At 36.8% G+C, this 17,510-nt stretch overlaps 1 protein-coding gene across 3 annotated transcripts in view; it reads left to right on the top strand.

Annotated features, from left to right (window-relative positions):
- G3BP2 (GTPase activating protein (SH3 domain) binding protein 2) overlaps nt 1-17,510 on the top strand; it is a 77,377-nt gene that overhangs the window by 45,127 nt on the left and 14,740 nt on the right. For all 3 annotated transcript variants that reach the window (XM_006754564.2, XM_006754566.2, XM_006754565.2), the window contains exons 2-6: nt 11,656-11,774; nt 13,982-14,063; nt 14,884-15,057; nt 15,574-15,664; nt 16,781-16,883. In XM_006754564.2, the coding sequence (XP_006754627.1) occupies nt 11,680-11,774; nt 13,982-14,063; nt 14,884-15,057; nt 15,574-15,664; nt 16,781-16,883 (545 nt within the window). In that variant the 5' untranslated portion in view covers nt 11,656-11,679. The remainder of the gene's footprint in view (nt 1-11,655; nt 11,775-13,981; nt 14,064-14,883; nt 15,058-15,573; nt 15,665-16,780; nt 16,884-17,510) is intronic.

Here is a 17,510-nt window from a genome sequence, read left to right on the forward strand (position 1 = left end):
TTTTTTTTTTTGTAAACGATCCTTTATTGACCCAGGAACCGAAAAGATGTTTGAGGACTTTGAAGCATGGATTTCTTCCTCCTTACCCCACTTTTTTGGGGGAGGGGTGCGGGAAGGATAGCCCAAGGGAGGAACCTAAGCTTCCCTAGTGCTCATTTTGTTAGTCGAATCTGGTCGAATTTTACCTGCTTCTCTAAAAGCAGATTTCTTAAGATGGCCCTGTGCTGCTCGCTTTGGAGGGAATATGGATTTGCATCTACCATTTTCAGCATAGATCAGTATTATTTTTTCCCCCTTCAAGATCTACTTAATGTTTTAGCCAATTTGTGGGGGGGGGGTGGCGGGGGGGCGGTGTCTTTGCTCTCTTAGACAAAAACACGTGCTCCGAAGGTGCAACAACAGCCAAGTTATCCTCTCTGATCCCCCCCCACCCCCATAGGATTGTCGTGATATTAACTTGGTTTAAAATCCTGGTTTGGGGTTCAAGGCTCCAGACCTCGTTTTAGTCTTCCAAATGTTAGCAATGCATGTACCTGGTTCCGTGAACCATTTACTGCCGTTAGGGAACCCCGGATACTAGAGGGTAAGAAGATGGTAATTCCTTGTCCAGCACCATATTTGGCAGTTAATATAGCCTTAGGCCTGTGAGCAAGGTTTCTAAGTAAACATTATAGTATCCAGTGGTCCTTTCTATGCCCCAAATTCCTGGTCTTAAGAAATAGATGGTATGATGAGTTTGAACTTAGAACTGAATTATGTGTTTCTTTGGTGATGTTTATTTACCTTTCCGTTTTCTTAAATTTTTTAGAACTCAGTCATATATTTCAATCTCTAACTGCTGTTTAATTCTGAAAAGTTATCAGGAATTATAGGTAGGATAAGGACCTGCAGTGGCTTGCTTATTACTAAGAGCTGTTCCGATTGCGAATATCCCAGGTTGAAATATTAGTCAAGTGTGAACAAGTATTAAGAGTGGAGAGAACCAGAATGCTTGTGGGGTAAATGGGGATCAAAAGTAGGACCGTGGAGAAAATAAGTATTTAATCATTTGATAGTCTAATTGAATGTTCATTTTGCAACTTGAATTGCCAGCAGACAGCTCGAGTTGAATAATATTGGCACTGTTGGTAGCAGGAAATACTAATTATCCATTTTTCACTTACGAGAGATCAAAAAAGAAAATTTCTATAGCAGTTACTGAAAATCTATAAATACTACTAATAGTGTCTTTAGATTTTTAACAGTGTCCTTATCCTGCAGAATTATTGCTGTTGATTACCCACTATCAGGATTGAAAATTCTTTCCTAAATTGCTTTAAATAAGACTTTCCCACATAATTTATGCTGAGGGGATATGGAGGTGGAGAATCACTACTTTTCAAATCTGGTTTTGATAGGTACGAATTTAAGGGTTGTTTCTGAACTTCTGAATTCAGTAGAACTTAATTGACAAACATGACTTGGTTACTCTCCACTGGTGGACACTTGTTTAAGAACTGATAAGGCAAATTGGTTCTCCTCCCAGAACTCTGGACTGGCTCAGAAGCAATAGTATATCAGTTTCTTGACTGCTGTGTTTCAGCTTATTGTTTAATTTCTATATATTTTACCCTACTTGATAAAACTTTTTTAGTATGTTGGGGTGACACTTTTCAGATTTCCTATTATGTTATTGTCCCCTGATTTTTTGCTTCTACCAACAATATCAAATATGTGAACAGTTGTGTCTTTGGCTGTTCTTCTAAACAGTTGTTTTTAACAGGTGTAATGAAAACATCACCAGAGGCAGAAGACCTGATTTCAGGTCATCTCTTTCATAACTATAAGGAGGGACTTTGAACTCCTTCCTTTTCTTAGGCTCTCTAAACATCAGTTTACTTTTCTGTAAATGAAACTGATATCCTATCTATTTCAAGGAGATAAAGGAATATGTAGGTTACTTGTTAAACTTGAAAGCATAATATAAATACATGCTTTTATTATTGTTGGTCAGCATTTCCTCCCAATACTTGATCACTTTTAATAGTTTCTGAGTTTCAAAACTTGCCTCCTTACCTTTGAGGCCTAAAAAAAGAAAAGTCTTAACCCACAACTACCTTTTATTGTTCATTTCCACCACTGGTGCATGGATCTTGATTGTGATGCTTTCATTCAATGGTCTGCCACAACAAAGTAGCTTTGCTCTCTAGAGAGAGATACATTGCTGTTTGATTGGTAAAGTCATTTTAAACAGACCCATCTGGAATTTTGGAAGATTCTAATTTTAATTTGGGATCAGCTTTTGAAAATGGGTTAGCTATTGAGAATGGTTCAGTGAGAAAGAGCCTGGGTCTGAACTGTATGAGCCCCAATGAGGGGCTCTAGACGGGTAAGGGAGTAAGTATTCAGTAGTAGAGATAAACTGTGTCCTAGCATAGACATGGCCTTTGGTAATACAGTTGTTTTTTTCTGGTAAAAAGAACTGCATCCTATTTGTAGAAATCTTAGTCTTTTTATAAGAAGCAGGATATAATACATTTAACTTTAAGCAGGATATAATACATTAAATGCTGAAAAAATTTTTGTAGGTTATTTTCCTAAATGTCATTTTCTTTTGGCTTCTTGGGGGTCTTTTTTATTTTGTTTCATTTTTTAAATAAGACATGTGTCTCAACTTCTTAGCAGTTTTCATTTTGACCATTTTCTCCAAGCATTGAAATAGCCACCAAAGTGTGACATGAATTTTTATGTCAGTAATTTGTAATGAGTGAATTATTTTTCCCCTCTTAGAACTACTTGAGCAAAGATGCTGCGTTTCTTATTCTTAATAGGTGGTCAGGACACTCCAGGCTCCTCGGAGAGTAAATTTTTGATTATGCATTTTGATGCTTATATATAGTGGTTGTTGCAGCCAGGTGTTTGAAGTTAACAAATTATAATTAGGTTTTATGATTATATGTAGATCTAGCTATTTTATGGATAATAGTTTCTTTAATAAAAATGGAGATTCATTTGAGATCTCTGAGATTAAAGATAATTGGTGGGATACAAAGTTACTTTGTATTTTTTATTGAAATCTGCTCTGATAATTATTTTCTATAGTGGATCGAAAAATTAACTTCACTGTCTTACCGAAGTGCATACCTTGCCGTAACGTTATTGAAATCAGACCGTCATTTAAAATTTTACACTCTGTTTTTTGTTGTTTTTTTGTTTTTTTCCCCTATGGTTTTGTAGTCTTTGAGAATATTATTTTTTATTTAATTTTTTTGAAATTGTTGACAGTATTGTAGATGTTTCCCATTCCCCCCCACACACACACACTTTGTCTTCCTCCACCCAGCCCCCGCCCCTCCTCAGGCCTTTCCCACACTATTGTCTGTGCCCATGGGCTATGCATATTTGCATATATGTTCTTTGGTTAATCTCCTCCCTTCCTTCCCACCCTCTCCCCTCTGAGGTCTGTTAGTCTGTTGTTCCCTGAATCCATACCTCTGGACCTGTTTAGTTCATTAGATTCCACAAATAAGTGAGGTCATACAGTATTTGTCTTTCTCTGACAGGTTTATTTCGCTTAGCATAATAATCTCCAGGTACATTCATGCTGTCACAAACGGTAAGAAATCCTTTTTTTACAGCCGTGTAGTATTCTATTCTGTAAATGTACCACCGCTTTTTTATGCACCATCTACTGATGGGCACTTAGGCTGTTTCCAGATCTTAGCTATTGTACATAACACTGCTATAAACATAGGGGTGTAGACATTCTTTCTTATTGGTATGTCGGGATTATTAGGGTATATTCCTAGAAATGGGATTGCTGGGTCAGAAGGCAGGTCCATTTTTAATTTTTTGAGGAAACTCCATACTGTTTTACACAGTGGCTGCATTCCCACCAGCAGTGTACTGGGGTTCCCTTTTCTCTGCATTCTCACTAATACTTGTTCTTTATTGATGTATTGATGGTAGACATTCTAGCAGTGATAACTCATTGTAGTTTTAAATTGCATCTCTATGGTTATTAGTGACTTTGAGCATTTTTTCATATGTCTATTGGCCATCTGTATGTCCTCTGGGGAAGTGTCTATTTAGGTCCCTTGCCAATTTCTTTAATTGGATTGTCTTCCTGGTGTTGAGTTGTATGAGTTCTTTATATATTTTGGAAATTAATCCTTTATCAGGTGTATCATTGGCAGATATATTCTCCCATACGGTAGGTTCCCTTTTCATTTTAGTGATGGTTTCTTTCGCTGTGCAGAAGCTTTTTAATTTGATGTAGTACCTTATGTGTATTTTTTCCTTTGTTTCTCTAGTACTATCTCAGGTAAACACAAGGGTTTTTAAAATTACTTCTTGGAAGCATTAAACTTGGAGAGTGTACCTTACAGTCTTAGGCAGCAGGTTTTTCATTATACTCTTTCTCTATGGAGCTGCTTATTTTTAATTCTAGCATGGTCTCTTTATGGTCTGTTTCTCCCATTTCAGCCTTCTCAATTTTATCTTCAGTTAGTTGGTAATATTTAAGCACACTCAGACTTTAACCATTAATGGTCACTAATGTAAGCATACTGTCGGTACTTTTTGGTTAACTAGTAGTACTAAGTGAATTTTCACACTTTCAACCTTTATTCTAGAGCAGCGGTTCTCAACCTGTGGGTCGCGACCCCTTTGCCAGTAGAATGACCCTTTCACAGGGGTCGCCTAAGCCCATCCTGCATATCAGATATTTACATGATGATTCGTAACAGTTATGAAGTAGCAACGAAAGTAATTTTATGGTTGGGTCACAACATGAGGAACTGATTTTAAAGGGCTAGAAGTCTAAGAACCACTGCTCTAGAGCCGTTTCCTAACCAGTAACTCATATCTGTTTGATCGTTATCAAACCTAAATGAAAAATTTAAAAATACTATTTTTAAAACTACAAAGTCAGTATATGTTCTTTTAAATACTCGGACAATGTAGTGTAGGTATAACTTTCCTGTTTTTCCCTATTTTTATTGAGTGTATAATTTTGTATTTTATAGCTATGCCATAATTTAGTAAATCATTTCCCTATTGATGGACATTTAGACTGATTTTTTTTTCTTTTGTGGCAATGAAAAACCTTGAATATACCATCTTTGTGCATTTACTTCTTGAAGTGTGATTACAGTGTATGTGTTCATTTTTATTACTTTATTAAAACTGTGAAATTAAATCTCTAAAAGGTTTTAACAGTTTATATTCCCACCAATACTGTTTGTGAAAGAGCCTTTTTCCCATATTCTTAACAGTATTGGATATTAATTTTTGTTAATCCTAGTAGGTGAAAGATGGTAACTTAGAGTAAATTGCCTTCTTTGAACTGTTGAATAGTATTGATTTTAGGGTACCATGTTTCTCTTATAAATGCTTGGTTGTGGTAGATTCTCCATAAATGGTTGTGAAATGATTGACATAATGAAGCATAATTGCATTGCTAAATTTTAATTGAGGAATAATTTACAAAGAGTAAAAACCACTCTTTTCATGTGCAGTTGTATGACTTTGAACAGACATACACAGTCATGAGACCACCACTTCAATCAAGGTACAAGCTATTTCCATCACCTGAAGTTCCCTCATGTTCCTTTATAGTTGTTTCCCTTCTGCCTCCAGCCCCTGAACTGATGTAATCCTATAATTTTTACATTTTACAGAATGTCCTATCAATAGAATTATATAGGATTAACTTCTTTAGCTTGGAATAATGTTTTTGAAACTCATCCATGTTGTTGCATAAGTCAGTTCTTTTTATTGCTGAGCAGTATTCAGTTGCATGGACTTACACCACAATTTATTTATTCTCCTGGCTAATGGTCATTTTGTTGTTTCCAGCTTTTGAATGTTTATTAATAAAGCTGTCATAAACAGCATACATGTTTTTTGACATATGCCTCATTTTTCTTGGATAAGCACGTAGGAGTGGGATTGCTGAATAATATGGGATATGTGTATGTTTTTAATTTTTTAAGAAACTGCCTTACTGTTTTCTGAAGTGATTAACATTTTTTCATTCCTACCAACTCTCCCTATCTTGTAAACAGTTAGTACTTTTAGATTTTTATGTTAGTCATTATTATAGGTGTTGAGTTGTAGGTTATTGGCCTCATCGTAGAAATCTAGAAGCATTAGAAGGAGATGGTCAACAGTGATAATGCAGACATATAGAAGAGTGAGGAGAGGTCATTGGATTTTTTAGTACAATTGTGACTTTCGAGGAATGACATTCAAGGAAAAGCTCAGAATATAATACATGAGAAGGGAGTAGAGAAGAGGAAGACTAAGACAGATACACATTTAGTAATTTAGTGTAGGATATGACTAATGAAGTGTCATGATAAAGACCCAAAGTTGAGAATTCAGAGGTAAGATAATTATATTCTATTGGGGCAGTCAGATAAGCTTTTCAGGGAACAGTATTTTAGCTGGACCCAAATGTGAATGCATAAGGTTTCAATCATTAGAAAGGTATGGAATGAGTATTGAAATAGGAGTCAAAGGTGTTCTTGTTAATAGACTTCTAGAATGCTGGCATTGGAGTTACCTAATCTTTGTTAGACACATGACTAGTTTGACAATATTTCTGCTGAATTATTCAGTTAGTCTCTGCAATAAATACCTGCAGTGACTGGCTATTCATGAAATAGCTCTTTCAGGTTATTCTTTTATTATATTTATACTAGAGTCCTGGTGTATGAATTCATCCTGGGCATGTCCAGCCCATCTCGCCCAGTCCTGATTGGCGCTGATTGGGGCCAGTTGGCCAGGGAGGGTAACGGGAGGGTTCCAGGGCATGTTTGGCCCGTCTCACCCAGTTTGGATCCGCCAGACCCAGCAGCAAGCTAACCTGTTGGTTGGAGCATCTGCCCCCTGGTGGTCAGTGTGCGTCATAGTGACTGGTTGAATGGTCGGACATTTAGAGTATTAGGCTTTTATTATATAGGACTAGAAGCCCGGTGCACTGGATTCGGGCGTGTGGGGATCGGCCCACTGTGTGGGCGCTGCTCATCTCAGTCAGCCGAGCAGCTGTGGACCCACCCTCTGAGCGGCACTCCCATTGTGGGAGCGCACTGACCACCAGGGACCAGCTCCTGCGTTGTCTGCCCCTGGTGGTCAGTATGCATCATAGCGACTGGTCGACTGGTTGTTTTTTCCTCCAGGAGTGAGGTGGAAAAACCCTAGATCACCTTTTTGAATTCTTATTACCCAAGTTACCAAGAACACTGCGAGTGGTGTACTGAGAGCTTAAACAATGAGCAATCAGAAAAGGTGTTTCCTCTGCAGCTCACGCTCAGAGACAGGCCCCCCTGTCTACGCTTGGGCTGCTCAGGCTGCTGCGGCATCCTGGCTTGTCTTACCTCGCACGCAGTCCCTCCCACCCACCTGCACGCGCAGCCTCCTCCTGAGCGGTCATGACGTTATGGTGTCCTGGACAATTTGCATATTACCTCTTTTTAGATACATATGATAGGCTTGAACCTAAATCTAACTTTCTGTAATTTCTATTTACTGTTCAACCAGTATTGAACTTGTACAGAGTAGAACAGAAATGTCAGCTCATTTTTTACTTTATATTCATACTAGCCTTAGGTTGTTTGCTTTGGGGACAGTTCCATTATATTCTACTAATTCACTGACTTTAAAAAGTAAACAAAAACCTAAGTGCTTAACTAAAAGCTGAAGCTTTAGTCCTGGGAAGAATAGAGGCTAATAACTTTGGTTGATAACAGGTTTTTTAAATATTCGTTTTGAAATTGAGGAAATCTGACCATATTGTAGATACCAATAGAAAGTCCAATATGATTTTCTTTTCTATCTTATTTGTGTGTATGTTTTACTTTTTCCCTCTGCTCTTCTCAATGGCTTATGAGTATTAAGAGATTTAGAAAAAATGGTAACAGTTGATATATAGAGCATTTTCCCTGGGTATGTGCTTCAGGAATTAGTCTAGGCAAATGGAGAAGGAGACATTTTAAGAAATAGGAATGAATAAAAGGCTGTTGATGAAGGTACACATGGATTTTAAGTGTGATGGGACAGAATTGGTCAGTAGAATGGTCTTGGACATAGCTAAGGCTTAATAGATAATGAGGGAAGCTGGATATAATGTTGGTATTTGGGTGCTAGAGGCTAACAAACTTCTGAAGATCTTTTTTTGTACTGTCTTGGTTATCTTTATTGACCTGCATAGTCTTGTAGGCTTGACCAGAGATCATGTCTCAATTTGTAAATTAGGAAATTGAGATTAAAAAAACACATGACTTTTTATTCTGAATAGGTAATTTGGTTCTTTCTTCCTCTTGGCTTTCTTATATGCACTGCCTTGCATGAATAATAAACACAAATTTTATATTAGTCAGCTTTTTCCACGTTCCAAACTACCTTGTTTGGTGGTTCATCTATAATTTATCTCTAATGCTTCTTTGATGCATTCCTTATTTATTGAACTGTTAATTTTCCTACTCTGGGGGAAGCGGGGGGGAAGATGGAAGAGATGGCAGTTGCTTGTGTAGAACACATAAATTAGTCTATCATTAAAAAATAGATTAATCAGTAAGGTTGTGCCATCCCCAATACCTTTATTTTCTGCTTGATTTCCATCAGTCAATTATATTTTAGCCCTCTAAATTCTGATTCACTTTAAATCAGACTTATGGTAAAGAAGTAACTGATCTTTAAGTTACATTTGTCAGTATAATTAACTTAAAACCCATCCTCTGAATGACAACTTTATTTCATTTTATCATCCCTGTGGAGGAGCCTCCTGCGCCTTAAGAAAGAGGCTCTGCATAGCCACATATTATATAGCCATTAGTTAGGCTTTACCAGATTAGCATTGCCTTTTCTCATTTACCATTTCAAATTACCTCCTTTGAATAATCCTATATAATGAAACCCTAATAGGCAAATCGACCAGATGGCGGAATGACTGGTAGCTATGATGCGCACTGACCACCAGGGGGCAGATACTCAACGCAGGAGCTGCCCCCAGTTGGTATGGTCACTGCTGCATTCAGCATCCCAGATTGTGAGAGGACAGGCCTCTAGTTTATTGAATAATCCTATCTAATAATAGACAAACATAGTAATTAACCATACCTCCGTTACGCTTCCCATTGGCTAATCAGCAGGATATGCAAATTAACTGCCAACAAAGATGGCAGCCAGCAGCCACACACCTGAAGTGAGCAGGAAGCTTGATTGCTCCAGTGAAGCCAGGCACCCCAGTGGGGACCCCCACCCTAAAGAGGGTGTGACCAGCCTGAAAACAGCCACCAGCCCCTCATCCAGGCTGGCCAGGCACCCCAATGGGGACCCCACCCTGCAGGGGGTGTGATCAGCTGCAAACAGCCATCAGCCCCTCATCCAGGCTGGCCAGGCACCCAAGCGGAACCCCCACCTTGATCCAGGACACCCTTCAGGGCAAACCGGCTGGCCCCCACCAGTGCACTAGGCCTCTATCTTATATAGTAAAAGGGTAATATGCAAACTGACCTTAACAGCAGAAAGACTGGGAATGACTGGTCACTGTGACACACACTGACCACAAGGGGGCAGACTCTCAATGCTGGAGCTCCCCTCTGGTGGTCAGTGCGCTCTCACAAGGGGAGCTCTGCTCAGCCACAAGCCAGGCTGATGGCTGCCAGTACAGTGGTGGTGGTGGGAGCCTCTCCTGCCTCAGCAGCGCTAAGTATGTCTGACTGCAGCTTAGGTCTGCTCCCCGCTGGCAAATGGACATCCCCCAAGGCCTGCCGGCTGCCGGGCTGCCAGAGGGATGTCTGATTGCCATCTTAGGCCCAATCCCCCCGGGGAACAGGCCTTAGCCAGCAAGTGGTCACCCCCGAGGGGTCCCAGACTGTGAGAGGGCACAGGCCGTGCTGAGGGACCTCCTACCCCCGAGTGCACAAATTTTTGTGCACCGGGCCTCTAGTAATCAAATAAAAGTTACCTCCATTTCCTATTCCCTTTGCGTAGCTCTGATCTAAATGGATAACATGATCATGATATTTCAGTGACTTTCTAGGTGGTAGGTAATTTGAAGTTCCTCTTGAACCTTGTTACAATAACTTTTTAGTATATTTTGACCCTTCCTTTGATATTGATAGGTGTCGTCTATCAATATGTATCTTTTTTTTACTTTGGTTGTATGTGAGAAAAATGATAAGTGAATATGTACCTTATAAATGTGATGAGATATTTGGGATAAATGAGGAAGTGCCACTGTAGAAAATTTGGAAATACGGAGGAGAAAGGGAACAATGAAGTTCCCCAACCCAGAAACAATCCTTAATATCATTTCTGTCTATAACCATTTGAACAAAACTGTTTTTTAAAAATATTTTTTTATTGATTTTTAGAAAGAGAGGAAGGGAGAGGGAGAGAGAAATATCGATGAGACAGGAATATCATCCTTTGGCTGCCTCCTGCATGCCCCACACCAATCACATTGGCAATCAAGCCCACAACCCAGGCATGTGCCTTGACTGGGAATTGAACTATGACCTCCCGGTTCACAGGTCGACACTCAACCGCTGAGCCATGCAGGCTGGCTTGTTATAATTTTGACTGTTTTGGGGCTGTAAACATAAAACATTTACTTTAAATGATGAAAGGTCATGTTTCTAATTTTCTTTTTTTTTGTTTGTATTTTGTTTGTTAATTTTCATCCGAGGATATTTTTCCATTGATTTTTTATTTTAGGGAGAGTAGAAGAATGAGGGAAAGACAGAGAGCAAATAGATTGGTTGCCTCATGCACGGGCCCAAGCCCTGGTTGGGGCTCTGGGCCGGTGAGGAGCCTGAACCAAGGTATGTGCCCTTGACCAGAATGGAACCCAGGACCCTTTGGTCTACAGGCTGACGCTCTATCCACTGAGCCAAACCGGCTAGGGCTGTATTTGTGTTTCTTGACCTTATCTTTGAGATTTCAGCTTAAAAGTAATTTTTAGCATAGCACCTAACACATTCTGTTCTTTGTTTGCTTGTTTAATATTCCTTGACAGACGATACACTCCTTGAGGGCTAGAGTCTTGTCTTGTTCCCCAGTGTATTTAACTTATTATAAACAGTACAATACATGGCTTAGTTAGATGCTTAATGGAAAGAAAGATGGGAAGAACTTACACCAGTTAATTAAAAAATTTTCTTTTGAGTACCAAGATTATTGTTGATTTTTAGTGGTAATCATTATTGTGAAAATATGAAGAAGAGACAAGTTAGTCCTTTTTCCATAAGTGTAATCTCCCAGTCCTGCCCTGTACCCTCTAACTAGTTTTTAAAAATGAATTCATGAACATAGGAGATAATGGTCCTCAAAGGAAAAAAGGTGCTATGAATGGAAAATCTTGGTTACTTGTTCTTACTATTTTTTTGTATAATCTGAGGCAGCACTGGACTGTCTTGTTCTTGGTTACTTGATTTTACAGTTTTGGAAATAACTGTGCTACTTCTCCCTTTTAAGGGATAAGGGCAGGAGATGCAGATGTTGGAGGTTACCAGTGGTTTTTCGGAATTCTTTTGCCATTTTAAACTACTTTTTAATAAATGGTATTAATTTTCTTAATTACCACTTGTATGGCTCAGAAAATTTATTTCATGGAAGTTTACAAAGATGACTTTCCAATACTTAATTTTCTTGTGTTTGCTCCCTTAGATTTTGACATTGTGCAGCAAAGAAATGGTTATGGAGAAGCCCAGTCCGCTGCTTGTAGGGCGGGAGTTTGTGAGGCAGTATTATACTTTGCTGAATAAAGCTCCAGAATATTTACACAGGTAAATTTTAAATGGTATATTTTAGTATTTTTTATTTAGTTTTATTTTCTTGAATATGACTTGACATATTGTCTTCCTATCACCTCCTGTCTTGACAGTATCTTTTGTAAACCTTATCTAATATTTTAACCATCTGGTAGCTAAAACCATTTTTTAAAAAAATGAAGTCCACAGTAAGAAAACCATTTCACACAATATAACACATCACATGCTTATGCATGTGCACAAAATTATATACTCTGGTACTCTATGTTTCACTTAAAAAAACAACCATCTTTGGCTTAACAACTAATGAGTTCCAGTCTGCAATTTGAAATCATGGGCTTAAGTCATCTCCTTAAAGTTTTCTATAGCAACATTAGGAAATGAATCCATTAAGTGATTATACTTGTGAACATTTCTTGATTAATCTGCAAAATAGTATTTCTTGGTAAAACAGCAACAGGAGCCTTGTTTACTATTTTGGTAAGAGTTGGAATTTCTAAGCTTATTTTTTTCCAGAGATTGAAATGAAATTGATTTATGTTCTTTCTGATATATTTTAGCAGATGGAAGATAAGTGAGACTTTTGTAAGTATTAGGCTTTGCAAGTATTTGTTGTAGAATACTCTAGCCAAGTGAGCTAAGGATAAGTATATATATTACTTATAGGTTCCCTTATAAAGATGCTGGTTATTCTAAAGTTAGATTTTGCAATATGCCCTGCACTGTTAAACATGTATATTATTCTGTGTTGTTACAGGAGACATTTTTAAATAGCAGCACCCCCCCCTCCCAACCTAAAATGAATACTTATACATTTACCTAATTATAAAAATAAAGGCTTTCTTGTTGACAGTGTTTGTGGAAGGAGAATAGAATTAATAGGGTCATTCATGATTTGAAATTTAATCTTTTTACAATGTAGGTATTAACGTTTTTACCTTTTTTTTAAAAGCAAGGAACTTTTTTTATAATGATGAAAAAGTAAAATGTAAAACAGACTTTCCATCATCATTTCAAATAGCAACACTACTGTTTTATACTTATGTAACCAGCTTCCCTAGTAATGAAAATTTAGTTTGTAATTTTGTACTGGTTAATACTGTAACGAATATCCTCACACATACATTTTTGTGTGCCTTTAGAATAAGTTCCTAGAAGTCAAAATGTTAAAGGTTTTTCTCAGGCACATTTAGAGCCAAGTTGTCCTCCAGTGAAATAATAGCAGTTGATGTGCTTGCCAGTTTTACAAAATGGGAGGAAATAGTATAAACTTTAAAATATGGGTAGCAGTTAAAAGTATGGATGCTGGAATGAGACAGACTGAGTTTATGTCTTAGCTGCCCCACTTGAAAGGCGTGTGATCTTAGGTAAGTTAATTTAACTTCTTCTGAATCTCAGTTTGCTCATTTAGATAATAGCACTTATTTCATGAGTTTGTTGTTAGGGTTAAATGAATCAGTATATGTAATGCACTGAGAACATTACTTGGCATAGAGGAAGTCTAAACATGTTTTATGATTGAACTTGAATTCTCTTTATGAAAAAATCAACCTTGCACGTTTGATAACCCTAATTTTGAAAGATATTGATTCTAATTGCTTTAGGTAATGCCAGAGAAGCATCATGTATTAAGAGCAATATAAAAATATTAATAAAAAATTGGGTGTTGAAATAATGTAGATTTTTTTATGTAGTCTCTGAATTATTTGTTATTTTACATCTAAACTGATTTAATCTAAACCTTTCAAGGGTTAGTAATCATTTGGAACTCAAAAAGTAGAATGTTAAACAGCATTTGATTCCCAAACAAATCTAGATAACTGAGTTTTTTTATCTAAAAAAAAGAAATGGGTTAACTACTGCAGCATCAGTATGTAGAATGTTTTATGAATATTTCATTTTTCCACTTAACAAAAAATAGATGTAACAGGAATTAGATGAGAATAGCTAATGATCTGGGTGCATGGTATATTAGTGTGCTAGATATGCTAATAATTTTATGTCATTATTCATTTAATCCTTACAGAAACCCTATGGGGTAGTCATTGTTCTGATTTATAACCACGGAAAGTGAACTTAAAAACCCTAAATATACTTAAAATTACACAACTAATGAATGAGAGAGCTTGACCTGGAAATTAGGTCTCTCTGATGCCAGAACTCTATTGCCTCTTAGACTTCTCTTGATAATTGAATATTAATCATTATCAATGGTTTTACAGGTTTTATGGCAGAAATTCTTCCTATGTTCATGGTGGAGTAGATGCCAGTGGAAAGCCCCAGGAGGCTGTTTATGGCCAAAATGTAACTATCAATTTCATATACATTTTATATTTTTCTTGTGTGTTGGTAGAGATTTGAAAAATAGCCTTCGTGTGCCCATTCTCCCCGCCCCCCCATTACCATTAATTTCTTGAATGTGATCATTAGTTGTAACTAGAATTTATGTTACAATAATTGTGGATTGTGCTTTGAGTTCTTAAAAACATCCATTTTGAATGAAGCACATTATTACATTGGGGTGGATACAAAAGAGAAGATGGGATGTTTTCTATCCTTGATGTAATTTATACATAAAACAGTTGAGACAATGTATTAAGTTTATACAAATGTGGGCTGAATGTTACTTTAAATAGGGATGTACAGAAGTATGTATGCTCCTTAATGATTTTGTAGAGAATAGGATGTGGGATTTCAGCTAGACTCTGAATTACAGGATTTGGCCTTGCCAAACGAGGAAATTGAAAGTAGAAGAAATGGCCTTAGCAAGCATGCAGTAAAGTAAAATTAGCTATGCGGTCAAGGAGTAGTCAACACATTTTGTGTGAGTAACTAAATGCCCAATACAGAGTATGGCAGGAAGCTTTATAAAGCCCATATTTCTGCAAAATAAGAGACGCCATTGTGATTTCTTGTGTCAAAAGTTGACATGTTGAAAATGGTGACTTAGGAAGACCAGTCTGGCAGTAACACATAGTATGATGAAATGGATTCAAGTGAGGCAGAAGGATTAAGTAAATAATCTACAAATTGTAAGGAAGAAATCAGTGAAGTTTTGTTGTAGTGTTGTATAGGTAATGCAGTTATCACAAAAGTTTGTATTTTTCCCCTTCTCCTAATAAAGGATATACACCACAAAGTATTATCTCTGAACTTCAGTGAATGTCACACTAAAATTCGTCATGTGGATGCTCATGCAACCTTGAGTGATGGAGTAGTTGTCCAGGTCATGGGTTTGCTGTCTAACAGTGGACAACCAGAGAGGAAGTTTATGCAAACATTTGTTCTGGCTCCTGAGGTAAGTTTTCATTTACATGATTTTGTTTGGGTCTTAGTAGCTTGATGTGTCTAAAGAGTTTCTTCTTACCAGTTTGCATACATATACATGTAACTTTTTTGAGAAATTTGTAGTGAACATGTTGATATAATTTATTTGAGCTTTTTGTGCGGTGTGTTTGCACTCTTTGACTAGAGGTAAAAGACAGATACTAATGGGTAAATAGATGATTAAAATTATAGAACTAATAAAAAAGTTATGTTATGTTTAATAGGTTATATATTAAACGGAATGGGAAAGTTTCATTTGTTAATTGTTCAGATTCTCTTACATTGAGTAGACATTTCTTGAGTTCCAATATTCTTTGATTGATCTTCTTTAGTTTATTAACATCATATAGCATGTTCAACTTTGGGAAATTATATTTAGTCTACGTTATTTCTATAGTATTAAAATTGAATGTGCCGTGTAATTAGTTCTTTTTGTGTTGTGCCACCTTTATGGGTACTTATGGCATATTTGGATTTTTTTTTACAGGGATCTGTTCCAAATAAATTTTACGTTCACAATGATATGTTTCGTTATGAGGATGAAGTATTTGGTGATTCTGAACCAGAACTTGATGAAGGTGAGGTTACTTTCAAGGTAGAAAGGTTCTTTCATCACTCTTTAAGGAAAAGTATGAAACTTACAGAAGCTTTTGTATAACTGAGTTCAAAACCCCTTTCACTTTTTGGTATTTGTTGTAAACAGTATAGGTGTTCATTATATGAAATTATAAAAAAGTCAGAGAGTGAAAAAAATTCTCAATCTCATCCTTTATAGATAGCTAAGAGTTTGGTGCAAATTACAGAATTTTGTTGAATCCTATACTTGGCCTAAAGCTTGCTTTTAGGCCTGGCTGGTGTGGTTCATTGTTGAGCATTGACCTATGAACCAGGAGGTCACGGTTCAATTCCCGGTCCAAGCATATGCCCAGGTTGCGGGCTCAATCCCCAGTATAGGGTGTGCAGGATGCAGCTGATCAATGATTCTCTCTCATCATTGATGTTTCTCTCTCTCTCTCCATCTCCCTTCCTCAGTGAAATCAATACAAATATTTTTAAAATAATACTTGCTTTTAATTTTTCACTTAATATTTTTGTTGACTGGTAATTTTTTAGATATACCATAATTATTTAATTGATGTATTCCATTGATATACATCATTTTTTAAATTATTATTTGCTCTCTTGAATAGATGCGACAAAGGAAACTGAGTTATGGCTTTATAATTTATTTCCTTTCTTTTCCTTACTAATGGACTCTTTTTTTAAATATAGTTTATTGATTTTTTACAGAGAGGAAGGGAGAGGGAGAGAGAGTTAGAAACATCAATGAGAGAGAAACATCAATCACCTGCCTCCTGCACACCTCCTACTGGATATGTGCCCGCAACCAAGGTACATGCCCTTGACCGGAATCGAAGCTGGGACCTTTTACTCTGACACTCTATACACTGAGCCAAACCAGTTAGGGCACTAAAGGATTTTTTAAAAAAATACAATTAAATACCAAACTTTATCTTGCTTGCTCTTCATTTTTTTTAGAGTCTAGGGAATATCACAAATTAGTGCTTTTATAAGAAATATGACAATTTTTTGCTATTTACTATCATATCACTGCCTTAATCATTAAAAATATGTATATCACATTGTGTGTTGAACCTCTTAAAAAAAAGATTTGGTATATTATGTGTTGTTAGAATCAGAAGATGAAGTAGAAGAGGAACAAGAAGAAAGGCAACCATCTCCAGAACCTGTACAAGAAAATGCTAACAGTGGATACTATGAAGCTCACCCTGTGACGTAAGAATAGTGCTTGCAAAGTTAAATTTGTTCTATATTATAACATCAGGTGGTTTTTGCTCCTAGAATTGTTGGAAGTTTTTGATAAAGGTACCTATTAGGACAGTATTTGAGTACTTTGCAAGAAATTTGGAAATAATTGTTTTAATTAATTAAAAAATTGAACATGGTTTAGACCAAAACCATGATCACTTACTGATAATGCAGATCACTTAGGACAATAGAGTGAGCATTTTATTTATTTTATTTTTTTAGATTATTTTATTCTTTTTTTTTTTTAAATTAAATCTTTATTGTTTAGATTATTACAGTTGTTCCTCTTTTTCCCCCCCATAGCTCCCCTCCACCTGGTTCACCCCACTGTCCTCTCTTTCTGCACCCCTCACACCCACTTCCCCCTGAGAATTGTCAATCCACTCCCTTTCTAGGCCCCTGATTCTATTCTATTCTCCAGTTTATTCTGTTGGTCAGATTTTTTATTCACTTGATTTTTAAATTCACTTGTTGATAGATATGTATTTGTTATTAATAATTTTTATCTTTACCTTTTTCTTCTTCTTCCTCTTCTTACAGGATACCTTTCAGCATTTCATATAATACTGGTTTGGTTGTGATAAACTCCTTTAG

This window comes from Myotis davidii, unplaced genomic scaffold (assembly GCF_000327345.1).
Source record: "Myotis davidii unplaced genomic scaffold, ASM32734v1 scaffold892, whole genome shotgun sequence".
NCBI classification, from domain to species: Eukaryota; Metazoa; Chordata; class Mammalia; order Chiroptera; family Vespertilionidae; genus Myotis; species Myotis davidii.